Below are 17,063 nucleotides of genomic sequence, written 5' to 3' on the forward strand. Positions count from 1 at the left end.
GGTTTGGGGGCCATCGGATTGTTGAAGCTGGGGTGGGCCCCCCACATGCTTTGGTCGTCCGCGACTGATGCGTCTTGCTTGTACGGAGTGGTGTTTAGCGTCGCCTGTCACGCACGTTGCACGTGTTTGTGCACGGTCGCACGAGCTCGCATTTGTTTATGCGGGCTTGTGATCAGCGAACTTGATATTTTCTGGGCTTGTGATCAGCGAACTTGATATTTTCTGCTGACCGTGGGAACCGTTGGGTATTGCTTTCCTTTTTTTTTTTTTTTTTCTTTTTTTTTAATTTTTTTTTGATACATCGACGGCTCACATCTGACGAGTATAAAAATTTTATTTATTTATTTATTTTCAAAGTCTGAGATGTAACTTGCAGCAAGCTGAACTGCATGAATGATAAAAGTTTATTATTTTTTAGAGTTGTTTTAAATTTTTTTAAATTTTTTAGCACAACAATTTTTTGCTTTCAGAAAATAGAGGCAATATTGAATTACAGGAGTTATAAGTGACAGTTTACTAATTTGTAAAATAAAAAAAATATAAAAACAACAAAGATGCCAAATATGCTCCAACTAATTTATCTCAAGTAAAGTTAAAATTAGTTGTGCAATAATAACGACCTTTTTCATCATGAATGAACGACTTTTGTACTCATCTTTTTAATGATACAAGTTATGCACACATTCCAATATATAATAAATAATATTTAAGTAAAATTTAATTGTGCTTTTTATATTTAAGCTGTAAGGCATGTTCCAACCTGCTAAAAAATAAAACTATATTGCCATATGTTCCATAAGTTTTGTGTTTCACACAAATTCCATTATTGCGTCATACTTGTCCTATACAATACATCAATTTCTTTATGTCAGATGGTATAGCCTTTTTCTGATTGCCACAATTGGGCTTTATAATATTGCTTGTGCATACATTCACATACAATCTATTACCACCCATATCAAGGATTATAGTGTTGTGTTAAACAAGTAATGAAAAAGAAATGGTAAAGTCGGGATGGATTGGAATTAAGTTTTAGATTTTTTTGTTTCCATTAAAATAAAAATAAGATGAAGGAACGATGGAGCCTGTAAGTTTGCATCCAAAGAAGAAATTCACTTTTCTTCCCACCAATTGTTCATTGGATCGCTGCACAAATCTCAAAGTGCTCGGAAATAATCCTCCCTTGCCTTCCATAGCATCGGTCGCACAAAGATTCCGAGGCGGGGGCATTCGAGGACGACGTTAGGGGGCAATCTGGAAAGAGATGGCTGCGGCGCAGGGCAAACGTGTTGAGCCGTACCGGGATGCTTCAGTGTCTCTTTTGTCGGCCTCGGGGAAGGGACTTTCAACTTTCCTAACCGCCATCACGTCACGTGACAATTACTCGTGTCCTTTTTGACGCCCCTTTTGACTTCAACGCAGCGGGCTCGGTGCGTAGCTTCGCCCCAGTAAATTAGGACACGTGTATCAGCGCACAATAGCACACGCCCATGCTTTAGGTGCGTGCTAAATGATCCTGTGAGCGGGTACACTGTGTTCGTATTCTCACTGGCGGTGACCGTAACTCGCATTATCTCGCCGAGTTTGGGGACTCGTTTTCGCTCTCACCGATTCCTGCTTTTCCTCCCCCCAAAGCTCGGGTCCGAGTCTCGGGCATGGCCGGCGATCAAAGAGCTCTTCCAGTTCGTTGCTTCTTCTTCTTCTGGATATCGTCTCTGCTCTCGATCTCGCTCGCTTACAGGCCGGGGGACATCGTGCCAATGAGCAAGGCGGGCCAGTACCACGGGGTAAAAACTCGAACTGAAACCCTCGTTTTATCAGGATCCGTTCTTGATCCACTTCGATCTGATATACTTTGGGAAATGTCAGTCAAGAACTGTCTGGAACGATGTTATTGGCCGCCACTGCCCTATTTTTGCTGTTAATCGGGAGGTAAGATCTTTGGTTTTGTTCTAGGGTTTTCCTCCCTCATGATTTGTTCTTTATTTGTTTGTTTTTCTTTTGATTTTGTGCACAGGTGTTGATTCCGATACCAAAACCTACTGGTTTCACTGGTGCCGATCCTTACAAGATGTAAGTCTAATTGAATTTTCGTGTTTTTCTTAATTTGTCTAACATCATTGGAATATGCTTCTCTTTAGTCAATTTACGGTATCTGTGCAAGAATTGATGGCTGTATAATTTGTTTTATATGATTTGTTGAACTTAACGTAGTGCATATTAAGCATGAAAGAGATAACAGCTTCTGAGTAGGATTGAATTGGAAACAAGCATGTGAATGTGTTATCAATTCCATATAAGCCCTCTCCCTGCTATGCTCGGACCATTCAGGTTCGAGCGCTTTCCGTTTTGTGATTGCAATTTTAATTTTACTCCCAAGCCACTAGGAATCTTCCCGTTGGTATGCAAGACGGTATATTTGTCCATTTTGTTCAGGCGGGATGAATTTGGGATCCTGGGTGGGTTTCCTTGAAAAGAAATCGACTTCTTGTACACAAGCTATGAAATAAAGTTATCCTTTTTACTGAAATTATCCAAAGATGAAAAATAAAGGAACTTAGATGTAAAGTATTTCTAAATTCTGAATAATTGGAAACTTTTGTCTCCCTGCTATACGTATCAATGCAAACATCAAGAGTATAATGTTTATAAACACATTGGGCTACCACATTTCTTAGGTAAGGAAAAACATTTAACAGTCTTCTAGTTTAAGAAGGGCCAAATGAATATGGGCAACAAATGAATATGTTCTCAAGACATATATCTTTTTGACTTAAATCTTCTTTTCCTTATAGTATGCTTTCGTTTACTCGTGCCGTATTATAGAACATGGTGTCCTTGGTATAGATAGATTCACACTTTGCCTAGTCACATCCCAAAATGAGATGTGGCAATAGATTATTGCATTAAATTTATACAATGATGCCATATTATTGCCATTTCATGAATAAATAGAAATGTGTAGATTTCACAGTTTAAAGCCTGCAAAGCATGCTGTTTTGTGTGAATGAGTGAACCTGTTAGACTAGATTGCAACTCAACCCCTTGCCTAAAGCCCTTGAACATTTCAAGAGTATGTCCTAAATTCCTCATTGTTCTTTTTACAGTATCCCAGTACAATCACGGCAGGGATGATAGTAATTGGCAAATTCATTTAGTGCTTCTAAAAATCACCCATGACTTGGCTAATTATCATTAGCCATAGATGCTACTGATTGGATCTCCAATGAGAGTGAATTAGACTAGCAGTTATAGTGATGAAATATGCAGATTTCTACTCTAATTCCTTCAAAATCATGATTCTAATACTGGTATTCTTACTAATTTTTTAGCATATGATTGCTTATGCTTTTTATGTTTGTTATAGAATAGTTTAATACTGCCAACACCATATAACTTCTTATCTTCAACCTCAAATGAATCTCTAGCTTTCCTACAATTGTTTTTCTTACTTCAGCTCAACCAATTGTTGCCTATTTACCTAAGTGCATAGAGCAACATGAATATGTTTTTCCAGTTGAGAAATAGTTCCAATTTAGCTTCTTTGCCTATGCTTTCCTTCATTTATAGCTAGCAGTCTGCTTTACTTGTTGGTTTAGAATGGGATCTACTTGGAAATACTGTCTCATATGTTGCATAATTTTGTATCCATAAGCTTAGGATGATTCATCTTTTAAAGGTATGGAATTACATGTCATCAATTGCATTCTGCAAATGCATTTAGCAACTTCCTTTGATCCATGGATGGTGGATGGTGTAAGGTTTGTTGATGACAGTAATTAATGGATTTGATTGGACAAGATTATCCCATTAAATTCTTCTGGCATTTTTTCAGGTATTTCAAATACCTGTTAGTGCCATTATGTATCATATATTTCATTATTATCCTTTCCAGTTCCAAGCTTATAACAGAAGAATATAAGGCAATTACTACCCTTTTTATCTGTGTGACAAGCTTTAGTGATCTATCTCCCTCCATGCTACAAGATTTGCATCCATGCTGCGACAATACCCCTTTATTATCAATCAAAGCAGTCTAAAGCAGCTGTGCTTTCTATAATGGCTCGCTCATCTGCTGGGAGCCTTGGCACCAAGTGAACTTTACCTTCAAGGTCAATTATCAGCTTGCCACATTCCTTTTGCCCATGATTGTTGTCTCCACAATGCTCATCATGAACACATGCTTTGCAATGTCTTCTTCCTGGTTTTCCCTTCTGTAAGCACCGAGTTATTGGTGAGAATCCGATGCTAAAATGGTGAAAATGGGGGGCTCAAGTGGTGGGTGTTGAGCTAGAGGGTCATCTTGTGCTCCGCTGAAGCTTACATCATGTGAGATCTCTATGTTATTGAAGCACACTGTAACAGAAATGAAGTAATTGACATTACTCAATAAATCAAATCTTTGACCCACTCGAGCTAACATCATGTGAGATTTCTATGTTACTAAATCACATTATAACATAAGTAATTGACATTACTTACTGAATCAAGTCTTTGACTAGATTGTAAGAGAAAAGTAATGACTAATTGATAAAGTTTTTCAATTATGTTAGTGACACAAAATAAATGAAGCTTTGTGAAATGGCATATGGTAATTTAAATTTTAAGAAAAAATCTAATTGGATCAATAGTGGAAGGATTAAATGATGCCTCCGTATATGTTGTTGCAAGAAGGTCAGCATAATTAAATCCAGCTAATACTCTGTGTGACTTAGATTGATCTATAACTATTGGTTGGCCATAGATCCCAAATTAAAGACCAACCTCCAATCCATATTTGCCAGTATTCCAATTTATTTATGGAAAAAGCTAGAGATTATTCGCTAGTGATTACTGCTCTAAACACCAAGGGATGTGGAAGTCAGTGATTAGCTGAGTGCATATTGGGCTTGATTGACACCAACAACCCCACCATGGTTGGCACCAATCCCTGACTGCCACATTCTGGGTGAAATGAGTGGAGATCATTAGTGAGTGATGGGTAACAATACTCTTTATATATTCTTTCATTTTTCAACATGTCTTGTGTGCAATAGGTATACACATGCATGCGTACACACACACACACATATAGGTAGAGATGGTTACGCTAAATTGAATCTACACTCAAATCTAGTCAAGTTTAGATTGGATGATGTGTGTCCACATTGATGATCCGAACTGTTAAATATGATCTACTACCTCTAAGTTGCTTACACACCAAAAATCATGTAATTGGAGGCCCCTAGCCTATGTTTCGAATCATTAAAAAGTGAGATAGTTTAAATAACATGGAACAACACATGTTTTTTTTTTAATTATTTGATGCTAGGCTAGGGATCTTCAAATCACATGATTTTTGGTGTGTAAGCAGTTTTGAGGTAGTAAACCACATCAAATGGCTCGAATCATCGATATGGGGCCTTCATCGTCCAATCGAGATTTGACCAAATCTAAGTGGAGATCCACTGAAGTGTGGCCGGGTCTCTCTCTCTCTCTCTCTCTCTCTCTCTCTATATATATATATATATATATATATATATATATATATATCTTTTTCTTTGCTTTCTTTTGTATTAGTGTGTTTCACAATGTGCTACTATTTTTCAGTCATTTTTTTGTACTTTTGATGAGGAACACACGTTGCCTTTCATGAATTATTGGTTTGGTATCCTTTTTTCCCCCTTCCTCCAAGGGAAGAAGCTAGCGTACATGTATTTATTTATCATTCTTAGTGAAATGTTGGAGTTTTGCTTCATCTTTTTTGATGTACTCGATCAATGTGCAGATCATTTCAAGTTGGTCATGAGAAATTTCATGTTCCATGGCTTTTTGTTATAAACCGCAAAAGCTCTGAAGTTCCAATGATTGATTTCCATTTGGTAAGTGTACAACTTGTATTAAGCATTTGTTTTATATAGCTATAATTGTTGACTATCCTTCATATTTTTTCCCCATTTTTCCTACTTAAATATTTCCATTTTGGTTTCAAAGTCAATACAGACATCGGATCTTGAATTATTTTATATGGGATGAAAGGAGTAACTTTTGCAATTTGATGTACTACAGAGGTACTCTGGGAATGATTTGCATGGCGTCACAGCTAAAATTGTAGATATGCCTCATCATTGTATGCAACACCATCTCCTCTTATTTTTCTCGTCATTTCCTGCTTGCAACATTTGGGATTATGGACCTTCTAATGCTTATTTTCTTAATAAGTTTGAAAGAGTACTGTGGTTCAAACAAGACTGAGTACTTATTATATGTCCTTGTAATTTCTCATAATTGTTGGCCTAAAGAATAAACATGTATTATTATCAAGGTTTATAAACAAGATGGCTAACCTGCTTCTCACATGAGAGGGAGATAGATGATCAAATAGTTCCTTTACAGCTTACCAAAAAAGAATTCCTTTACAGGAAATTGTTCATACACAAAATTGTATAAATACAATCTTCATATCTTGACCTAACAATTTGGTGTTGGTGTTGTGAATCCTTCTTTGCCAATTGTCAATTGCTAGACTATTCTACCTAAGGTGTTCAATTCCGAATCTTGTGCTCAGTTCCACAACAACACTTCTATATAACTTATGCAAAATACATAGCAATGTCCGATACCGAGAACCATATTAGTATATTGTTGGTATGATATGGTATGCAGCCCGTATTGCGATAGGCTTGGACCGACATGGACTTGTTCGACTCATATATTGAACTAAACCTCAGTACTATACTGGAATCTTGCCAGTATGGTATGGTACAGTTGGTGTAGGGAGGTATGGTTGATACAACATGGCTTGATATATACTCTTTGCTAGGAATGTTTTATCAAAATAAACCTTCAGTTTTATGAACATTGACAATCTTATCGATTTCCCATTTTTCGAAATCATTATGCCATGCATTTGAAAAAAGTATAATACTTAAATGTGTAGATCTGGATTATGTAATTATATATTATTCTTGTACATAAGCTTCTTAGGCGTTTCCTTGTAATGATTTGGAGAAAGGGGGCGAATCAATATTGCTATTTACGGTGTCGGTACATAGTGTTTGTCCTTAACCTCTTAATTGTCTTTGTGACCCATACTTGTAGTTTATTTATAACTATTGCAGATACCTTGAGAATGTAGGGATAGTGAAGAATAGTTGAATAGGGTACTCATCTTCCTATTTATATTGTTGCTTTTAACATTAGGATACATTTGATATATAATGATGATACATAGAATATGATTGCATATTATCTTAATCTTTGTAAATACTAACATTTCAGGAATTGAATATCATATTTCAGTTGCTTTTGTCATTATAGCACTGCCCTCCTCATGTCAAACTCATAGTTGATGTATTGCAAATGCCAAAAGTTGTTGGTTGAGTTCGTTAGTTAGGGCTTAGGCCAAACTGTGAGCATGCAAATTAATATGTAACATTCACTTGGCATGCTTTCGGAGCGGCATGCATAGTCAAGCTCTAGTAGGTTAACTGGACAATTGGAAATGTATTCATGTTGGGTTTTATGACATAGACATAGAATAGAAAAGGAGTTTAAGCTAAGCAAGCAACAGTTGATCATGAAAGCACAGCATAATAACATATAAGGTTACTAACAAGAAGACATGCTGATGCACCTCTGGATACAGAGGCAAAGTTAGGGTTATGCAAATAGAAATTGTGAAGAAAAAAATTTCTATCCAAGATTTTCCATCTCGGTGCCGGACCTTGTACCGGTGTCATTCTATTACAGTGTCGGTATATAGTATGGTACGAGATAGTGAGACATATTGAGTGTCGGTACGGTACGAGACTGCATACCAGTTTGGTACCGGTACGGTACCGACCGGTATGACAAACCTTAGATCTATCAATGTCTCTTAATAATTTCAATGGTCAACAACCATTAAAAGCCATTTCTTTTTATTATAAATTATCATTAGGATAAAAGGAAAGAAATTTAAGATTCGTTATATTAGATTGTTGATGTGTTATAACATTCAGCAGTGGTAGGTACAAGAAAAATGTAAGAGCTTATCACAATGACCTAATGTTGTATATATCTTTAGAGGAAAAAAGAGGAACAAAGGGGGGAAAAACCTAACACTGCATCGCATTGCTGTTTAGATGGAGAGCGAGAGAGAGAGATATTGTCATATCATTAATCTAAAAAGTGGACAGGGGACTCATGTTAGAAGAAGAAGAAGAAGAGAGAGAGTATGAGAGACTGTAATAGAAGACAGGAAACCTAAGTAACTACAAAAGTTTGGTGAGAGAAAAACAGCCAAAGATTTAATAAGAATACTTGTTTCCTAATCTACTTAGGATTTAGATGGCAAACTAGAGGTACAAAGTTACTATGGGAGTACCCCATGCTGATCTAAATCTATACACTATCAAACGAATGATCCACCATCCATTCTCTCTCTTTTATAAATAAAATTCACAGGCTGATAGATTTTATATATATATATATATATATATATATATATATATATATATTATGGGTCGTGAACCAGATTGGGAGGGATGGAGGGGCCTTATGCTCGCTTTTGTTGGGTTCTGGTGGAAGAGGGGTGCATAGCTCCCCACGGCCACCCCTAGCTTCATCTCTATTTGGGTACCTAGTATGGTCTATGTCTAGAAGAAGCATGCTAGTGTACCAAAAGAAAAGGATGTGATTGCTAGAGAGAAGATGGATTTGTAACACTGACACTATTTAGTATCAAAGTGGCTGATGAACCATCAGAAAATGCATGTCTGTAGCATCATGATACAGATGTCACCGTATATTAGGAAGTCATGTTAGAATACCAATAACAGGGCCGGCCCGAGCCCTAGGCGACTGAGGCGGTCGCCTAAGGCCCCGGGCCAATGGAAGGCCTCCGGGAGCAGAAGCTGGCTACGAGTCTTCCCCCTTGATGGAAGGGAGGTGGAGGGTTTCCTGGCCTGCAGAGGGCAATTGGGGAAGTTGGGGACAGTAGTTTTGTTTTGGGTGGAGAGAGAGAGAGAGAGAGAGAGAGGAGGGATTTGGTTGGCTTCATACACGCCTGAAGCCACTCTTATCTTTCATCCCTTCTCTTTTTTGGTTTTGGTCTTGGTTTTCCTTCCCTCACAAGTCATTACTCCTGAATCCTGATCCAGCTGGGCCATCAGGAAGAAAGATAGGGGGATTGGAGATGGACTTCTTGGAGGGTGGAGATTCTTTTAATTTTCTCCTCTCGGTTTCTTCTCCCCTCTTGGGTGGTGGAGAGAGAAAAGGAGGGAGGGGGTTGAATGGCTGCTGTGCCGTGATGTTGCAGTTGCAGCTTCGGTGCTCACTTGAAGGGGGAGATGGTCTTTAGCAAAAGAAAAAGAGGGTAGAGAAAGAGAAGGAGGGAGGGGGGGTTGAATGGCTGCTGTGCCGTGATGTTGCAGTGGCTGCTTGGGTACTCACTTGAAGGGGAGATGGTGGGATGGGACTTTTATTAATTAGATGGAATGAATTTTCCATAATGACCCTACTTTCTCTTGGACAAATTTTTTGACCGTGAAGCGCCATGGGATGGCCTTTTTCCTATTCTGCTGGTAAACAGTATTGCCAAGAACAGTTTCATGGTCCTTTTTTTTTAAGTATTTTTTTTTAATATTTTCATTCAAGAATTATATTAAACTGAAGAGGCTTTTTGTCTACCTTTATTAGATTCATGCATCTTTGTTGAAATAGTGTACTTGACAGCAATCTATTTCCATAACATTTTTTTTAAGTTTTTTATATTTATTAAAAAATTTTATTATTTAAAAAAAAGAGGCCCCATTTACTGAATTCGCCTTGGGCCCCCAGATGTATTGGGCCGCCCCTGACCAATAATGAAGATTGAGAAACATGAAAGCTGCAAAAGTGATTAGTTTGGGTTAGTTTCTGGCTGAAGATTTACACGTCATGTTTCTGCTCACCAACCTGGTTGATAAGGTAGTTGATTCTGTTATGAAATTGTTGTACTTCTTATGACTTTTTGTAAAGGATTTTGGATCTTGGAGTCGTGTCTTTAGAGTGACTATGGCACTTCTTAATGGTTTTTGTGAAGGATTTTGGATCTACAATAGTCTTTGGGCATTGTGGTGAGGATTTCGTTAGATAGGTGTTTTGGGAGAAGATTTTGATATTGGACATTGAAGGATTATCCATTCTCAAGGCCTTTGTGTGAGAAAAAATTAAGCAAGATAATCAACACAAGAAGATTTGTGCAACATAACACGCATTCTTTTACAAGTCTTTTGCCAAACACATTTAGACACAGTTGACACCTCAATATAATGGACTCATTCTTCTACTTAAGATCTTCTTCCTTAAATTTTAAGTGTTGATGATTGAGCTCATTCAATTATTGTTCTTTAGATTGTTTTTTACATGTGTCTAGCTTGAGAAACAAAGGTTAATTCTGTTTAGTATTGTGAATGTTTTACCACATTCAAAAGATAAATAATATATTTTCTTTGATATTCTAATTATTTGGGCTAAACCCTTTGAAGACTAAAATATGTTTCTTAAAAAGGTGTTTATAATTTATGTTTCTTAGATAGGTGATTATAATTTATGTTAATTTTGCTAAGGTTGCCTTTAGTATTTGAATTCCTTGTTGCTCTGATCAGATGTTGAGGTTCACCAAGACATACGCAAGAACTTTTGGGATCCAAATCATTGGCCGAAGCATGTACTTGTGAGATATACGTGGTTAGTATGATGAGCTCGTCATTGGAGATTTATCATAATTATGCCGTTTGCAGTGGTCAATATAACTATTGACATAAAATCTCAAAATATTTTTAATTGAGGTCATTGCAGAGTTAGTTTGATGCCAGTAGATGTGTCAGTGAGTTGGTCTAATATTAAAACTGTTTATATATGTGATTCACTGTGCTTTATCTCTTTTCTTTCATTAATCAGTTTGTATATGAATTATACTACGTGGAGCTTATACAAGTTCCATCCTTGCTCGCCATTGTTTAGTTACACTTAAGGTGTGAATCTGTCATAATTGTTATATATTTGCCTCGAATTTTCAAATACTGGTTACTCATGCCATCTCTTTCACCGAAAACTGTATTAGTTTCAGAGATGGAAGATTTTTTGTCTGATTTTGAACTCAAAGATAAGCAGACTATCTGTAACCTCAGTTGTTTGACAGATTTCAGAAATATCATTATATGCAGAACTCTGGTGTGCCCTCAAACTTGTTCCAGTGTTGTTACTGACTGCCTCAAATCTGAAATAAACAATTGTCCAATTGGAATAATCTTGTTGAAGTTTGACCGGTAGTATTCCTTTTTGAAGCTTCAAAAGGGCAATCCATTGACACAAGTTATTGTTCACAACTGGAATCTGCCAAATTGATTCATTTGATTTGGTAGTCTATCTACTCTCAGTTGACCAGAAGTTACATCTTAAGGATTGTGCCATTACCTTGGCAAGATTATATGCCTTCATTTGAAAAGATCCATTGCCTCAAAATGGTTGTGAAGATTGATCATTTTCTTTGCTCTTTCCCTGCTTCCCCATAGTCGGAGGTTGTTCAATTTTAGTTTTAACCTCCATCCCCAAACTTTGATGCAGTTTAGTAGTTGCTTTAATGATATATTGGTCGGTCCAGTTTAGCTTTAAATTTGGTTTTGGTTGTTTATACCATCTAATGCTGACAATTATGATGCATTCAGATTCAAGTCGATCTTTTAGTTAAAAAGGATCTGTTTGCACTGTATTCATGCACTTTTTCTCCCTCTTGTTTGTTCTTTATATTTTGAAAAGTCTTAAATTTTTTCACTAGAGTTTACTTTAACATTCAAACAGAATTTTTTTTTGCATGAATAATTGATATTTATAGCCCATAATATTGAACAATTCTTGCTAATCAGGTTTAGGCCTTTTTCGCTGGTTGTCGTCATTCTCATGCATGTGGGGCTGCTTTTAGGCATTTACTTGCTTAATAATTTCTGGCTTATATGTCAAAACCTACATTTTTCGGGCTAATGGTGGAATTTTTGGTCTTTTTGCAAACTCAAATTATTTTTATTTGATTTTTCTATATCATTTACCCATCTCTAGTTGGCTTCTATCTTTTATAATGAAACACAAATCCAACTTCCTGACACATAGTTTCTCTTACAAGTCCCTGTCTTATGTTCTCTCTAGTGCCTTGCCTTGGCTAGGTTTTGGTAGGATGTTGGGATCATTTTGATTTACTCAATATACATACATTAAGGTTTGCCGTACCGGTTGGTACCATACCATACCGGGCATGCCATACAGGTATAGGGTTATCTTACCGTACCGACACTCGGTATTCCAAATTTTACCGTACCGTACCACGTACCGATAGTGTAATAGAATGATACTGGTATAGAATCCGGTATCAAGACGATGAACATTTATGTATAGTTCATGTTTTATTTCTCAAATAGGTTTTTGCATGCTTTTGTTTTTTGTCCTTTTTCTCTATTTAGGTGTTTCATACTCGTTTCTTGATACCGGTAGTTTGTTGTTCACTTGCCTCTGATGTTTCTTATATTACTCCCTTGAGACACATCTAAACAAGGATCATTTGCTGATCCAGTTGGTGGATGCTAGAAATTTTTATTTGTTCTAGGATCTCTGTGTATTAGATTCTTTTCGCTTAATTTTCCTGTTCTATTTTTGCCTTGGTGGACTGGTGAATCTTTTTTCTGTTCCCTTTAATCTGCCTCTTGAGTGGATATATGGGTTCTCTTTGTTGAATGTATTTTCTTCATGATCGGTCATTGTTGTAATTTTAATATTTAAGGGACTTAACTGCAATGGATTCCTCTTACCCGACTCAAGAGTTATGTAAGCACTAGAGCATTGCAATTTATTTAACTGTCATACCTCCATTCAATCTTCAATATCCTACAATTTTACGTTCTTTCTCTATTGCTTTGAGAATAGCATAACTTTAACACCAGCCAGTTTGTTTCTTAGACAATTATCTCTAGTTCTTTATCTCTACAACTGACGTATCATCTTTAGATAATTGCACCTAATCATATTTACCGTTTTCATTGTTTATGGCTTATATAGGTGACCTGCCTCCTATTTGTATTGCATGCTTGCATGTCCATGGTGTCATTTGTTTTACTGCTCAATCTTGGCCCGTCGCTGGCTGTCTTGCTATCTTTGTTAGCTTGTACTCCAATGCTTCCTATGTCAGACATTAATGTTTCACCTGGTTGTCAGCAGCCAGCACTAGTACAATAGTACCCGTGGCAAAATTTCATGACTACCATGCAAATGCCTTTATTTTTGTTCTGAAGTTTTTGTGGTTAAAAAAGTTTTCTCCTGTGCCACTCCCTGTCCCAACACTCTTGGGGACTATTTTTTTTAAAAAAATCTTGCTTTTATTGAGCCTCTGAATTCTTATGACCAATGTATTGAAGAGAGGATGATGGGCACCTAGGTGGTTTCATACCTGATAGCAAATAGTGGTTTCATAGTGGATTCTATGAACTCAAGGTGAGCTGTTAAAATATTTCCATATTTTTTATTTACTAAAGTATCAAAAATCAATATTTTACATCAACTTAATGCAAAAAATAATAATAATAAAAAATCAAGGACAAAGCTTTACAAGATCATCCACCTAACACTATAGCCCTTGCATCATGCCAATATCCATATAATTCAAAAGTCCATATTCTAATGATATAATATCATGAATCACCAAACATAATCACATCAGTCATAAGATTAAAAAGTCAACAATAACATAACATCAATGATAAAATAAAGTTGTCCATGGTGGTGCACTGGCTGTGGAATGTTAGATCTTTTTTTTCTAGGGGGAAAGGGACACCTTTTTCTCCTATCTTTCTCCTCCTAGTCCTCGGCCATGCCCTTGTTCTTTCCATTCAGCTAGAGCACAAAAGTATACTGGTCTTGTTTTAAACAAACCACCGGACTGGCTGATTTAATGTATAATTGCTGGACTGATCCATCTGGAAATGGGTCAAACCTGCTATGGAATAAAGTGCTCACCTTGAACCTGTGGCAGTGATGCTATATACTGAAGCACCATATGGTGCTGCAGTGAAGTGTAGCATCATGGTTTGGGGCTGGAACCGCTATAGTGGCTGTAGGGGCCATGTTTTAAAATAATGCTCATGACCCTGCATTTAGATTTTATTGTATAATATTGCTATTGCACAGCTGCTTTGTGCACCGACCTATGTGTTTGTGAAATCCAGTAGGTTATATTCAAATTCCAATGTATGGGTTGTATGCAATCTCTGGAAATGCACCTGTAGGTAGAATTATCTGGACATTGATTGATATCAAGGTACACATTTGATGACAGGGAGGAGCGGTCAGAGATCGATGTTTCAGGGGGATTTTATGTAATGTTAGGATCAGGTAATATGTATTCTAATGTTTTCTCATTTTACCTCCTAGCGGGTGATTTTCTATGTTGCGATCATAATATGTGCACATATGTATACTGTATCTATATTATGTGTATGTGTACACATCTGTATACTTATATATGGGGGAGAAGGTTTTTTTGGTGGGGGGAGGGTAGTTCTTACCAATAGGATTGAAGCCTTATCCTATCAGTGCAAAATCAATGAGGAAAGATCAAAGTTGAAACATGATTTACATCATCTAAAATGCTTAGAGACCAAAAACAATTGTTTTATTGTTTCTGTGCATCAAGTGGCCTCCAAAATAAGCAAATTCAATGGCGTGCTACATCATTTTGGTTTAGTTTATGCTTTAGAAACATTCAAATTTTAGGTGATCTGGTTTGCATATGTATGTAAGATGTGTGGATCGTGATCAAGGTTGTGGATTTAGAAGTTATATGGCATGCTATATACCCTCCATTTCATCGGTACCCTTCATTAGTTTTTCCACCTGAAACATGGGTAAAAGACTCCCAGAACATATAATTTTTGCAGTCATGAGGACCTTGACTTAGAATGCCGATCACTGATTTTGCACAGAATACATATATATATTCATTCACACATATGCATGCATGTATGTTTTTTGACCACTTGATGCATAGACTAGGGGTCTCCAAATCATACAATTTTTGGTGTGCAAGCAGTTTAGAGGTAGTATATATATGGTTGATTATGTCAAATATCTCGGACCATCGATGTTGGACCCCCATTCTCTAATCATGACCCGACTTACTCTGAGTGAAGATCCACTTGACTAGATCCATCCTATTCAAAGCATGCTATGTTGGTGCAGATTTTGCAAAATCCAGCTTTCATCTAAGATTTAACTACACCTGCACAGTTTAGACTTCTACCTATACAGTGTCCATATCTGTTTATAAAAATCAATTGTAAAACTAAATGCGTGTTGCAGAAGGCAATTCATAGATGTGGAGCAATTGTCTCAAATTATAAAGCACATCAGCTTCGTTGTTCATTCAATGTACAATCCAGATTATGAGGTCAAATAGTTGGGTGACTTGGGTCATGTTAGGTTCGTTCAAAGATATGTCTGGTATTGTTTGGGGAAGTTGACCAAATGCTTTGGTCCCCTTCAGCAAACAATTGATTTCTGTAAAAAAATCTCAATGCATATAAATATTTTGCCTTTCCTACAACATCTACATTCTGCTAAGTGCTAAGTGTTGACCAACATATTCATCAGTAACGATAATTTTAGAGGGAGTGGGAAAACATGGCAGGGTGAATCATGAACTATTCATCAGTATTGGTAAATTCATTGGAAGAATTTGGATGTATTTCATTATATCATATGAAATGTGGCTATTTGTGTGCTAACCTTTTTTGTTTCGATTTCTGTGTGAATTTTGAAGCAGGTCTTGTACTTTCCTTTATTCTTGCAATTTATGTCTTGCAGTCATCTCAAGACAAGCTTGCAAGGTATTGATTTTTCCTGTTATCTGTTATGAGTTCATGTTGTTTTAGCTAATGAGGTAGACGGGTTCTCCTTGTACATCTTTGGAGAGCTATGGTTGAATTTCATTGATACTGCACTTTAACTGCAGATTGCCGGGGCTTGCTGATATTAACTAGAATTCTTCTATTCCAGCAAAAGTATAGATATTCTAAAACATTAAACTTTTTTCCAGGTTTGTGAGGGAGACTGTTGCAGAAAGCAGTATCCCTGGAGGAGTGGCAAAGGTTGAATAATCTTCTGTTTTTGAGAAAAACCGAGGAGGCTGAACAATCTTTTCTTAATGAATCCTTCTGATTGTCGAATGCCTGGAATCACGTTGCAGAACTTAAGAGGACTGGACTGTCAGAATGGTAATACAGCCATTGTCAAAAAACGCCATGATCGCCTTTATTATAGTAAAAATTTTGAAAGATCAACCATGTATAAAACAGAAGATTTTTCTGAGCAACAATGTGATTTGTACCCTAGGTCAATAGAAATGTTAAGTTGCTAACGAAGTCGAATGCCTGGTATCACATTGCAGAACTTAAAAGCGGACTGGACAATTAGAAAAGCGATACAGCCTTTGTCAAACTACGCCATGATCACCTCTATTTTAGTGATAATTTTGTGAGGTTAACCATGTATCAGACAAGATTTTCTCAAGAAAATCTTGTACCATTAGTGAATACCAATGCTAAGTTGCTCACAAAGTTTCAAGCATGCAGCTTGGAAGGTAAAAGTCTTTTTCTGATTTTCATTTCATCAGCCAATTATGTTCTCACTTTAAAGAAACACGATCAAGGGAAGAACAGTTAGATTAAACGTATTGAAGAGTAGATATTGCTTACATGACCAAGCTAAAGTACTATTTTAGCTGAGGATTAATTTGTGTGCAAGTTGGCCTCCTTTCCAAATAAGTATGATTGTGAGGCTGCAACTTTTGTGCGATATTCTAAAGTTAGTTTTATTTTGAATTAGAGCATAAATTGGTCCCAAATTCGGCGTGGTACTCGTTTGGTGCTTTATTAATGGTCCGGTCCATGTAAATCATGCGAATCACTGAGTCGCACTGATTCCTTTGCGCCATGCAGTACTCGAATCGTACAGAGCAACCATTCAGTCGACGTTTTTTCGATTTTTTATAAAGAAGCGGGACCACTAAATCCCTAAAT

At 36.8% G+C, this 17,063-nt stretch overlaps 1 protein-coding gene across 1 annotated transcript; it reads left to right on the top strand.

The window, feature by feature from the left end:
* The first annotated feature begins 1,558 nt into the window (after positions 1 to 1,558).
* On the top strand, positions 1,559 to 16,406 carry LOC103702220 (uncharacterized). Its single transcript, XM_039124353.3, has 9 exons — positions 1,559 to 1,787; positions 1,870 to 1,932; positions 2,018 to 2,073; positions 5,768 to 5,861; positions 6,049 to 6,109; positions 10,611 to 10,692; positions 14,324 to 14,379; positions 15,809 to 15,872; positions 16,082 to 16,406. Exons 1-9 carry the CDS (start codon positions 1,656 to 1,658, stop codon positions 16,140 to 16,142), a joined length of 669 nt encoding a protein of 222 aa, XP_038980281.3. The 5' UTR covers positions 1,559 to 1,655; the 3' UTR covers positions 16,143 to 16,406.
* Positions 16,407 to 17,063: the final 657 nt, after the last annotated feature.

The sequence above is a fragment of the Phoenix dactylifera genome, chromosome 8 (genome assembly GCF_051530095.1).
Source record: "Phoenix dactylifera cultivar Ajwa chromosome 8, Ajwa_hap1_PhDact_Kaust_v1.1, whole genome shotgun sequence".
Taxonomy (NCBI): Eukaryota; Viridiplantae; Streptophyta; class Magnoliopsida; order Arecales; family Arecaceae; genus Phoenix; species Phoenix dactylifera.

Bases quoted from the DNA above. Each gene is read 5' to 3' on its own strand.
- LOC103702220 (XM_039124353.3), top strand. From the start codon at position 1,656: ATGGCCGGCGATCAAAGAGCTCTTCCAGTTCGTTGCTTCTTCTTCTTC. The intron at 1,788-1,869 runs GTAAAAACTCGA...GGGAAATGTCAG, and splicing joins AGGCGGGCCAGTACCACGGG to TCAAGAACTGTCTGGAACGA. The intron at 6,110-10,610 runs GTATGCAACACC...TGCTCTGATCAG, and splicing joins TGTAGATATGCCTCATCATT to ATGTTGAGGTTCACCAAGAC.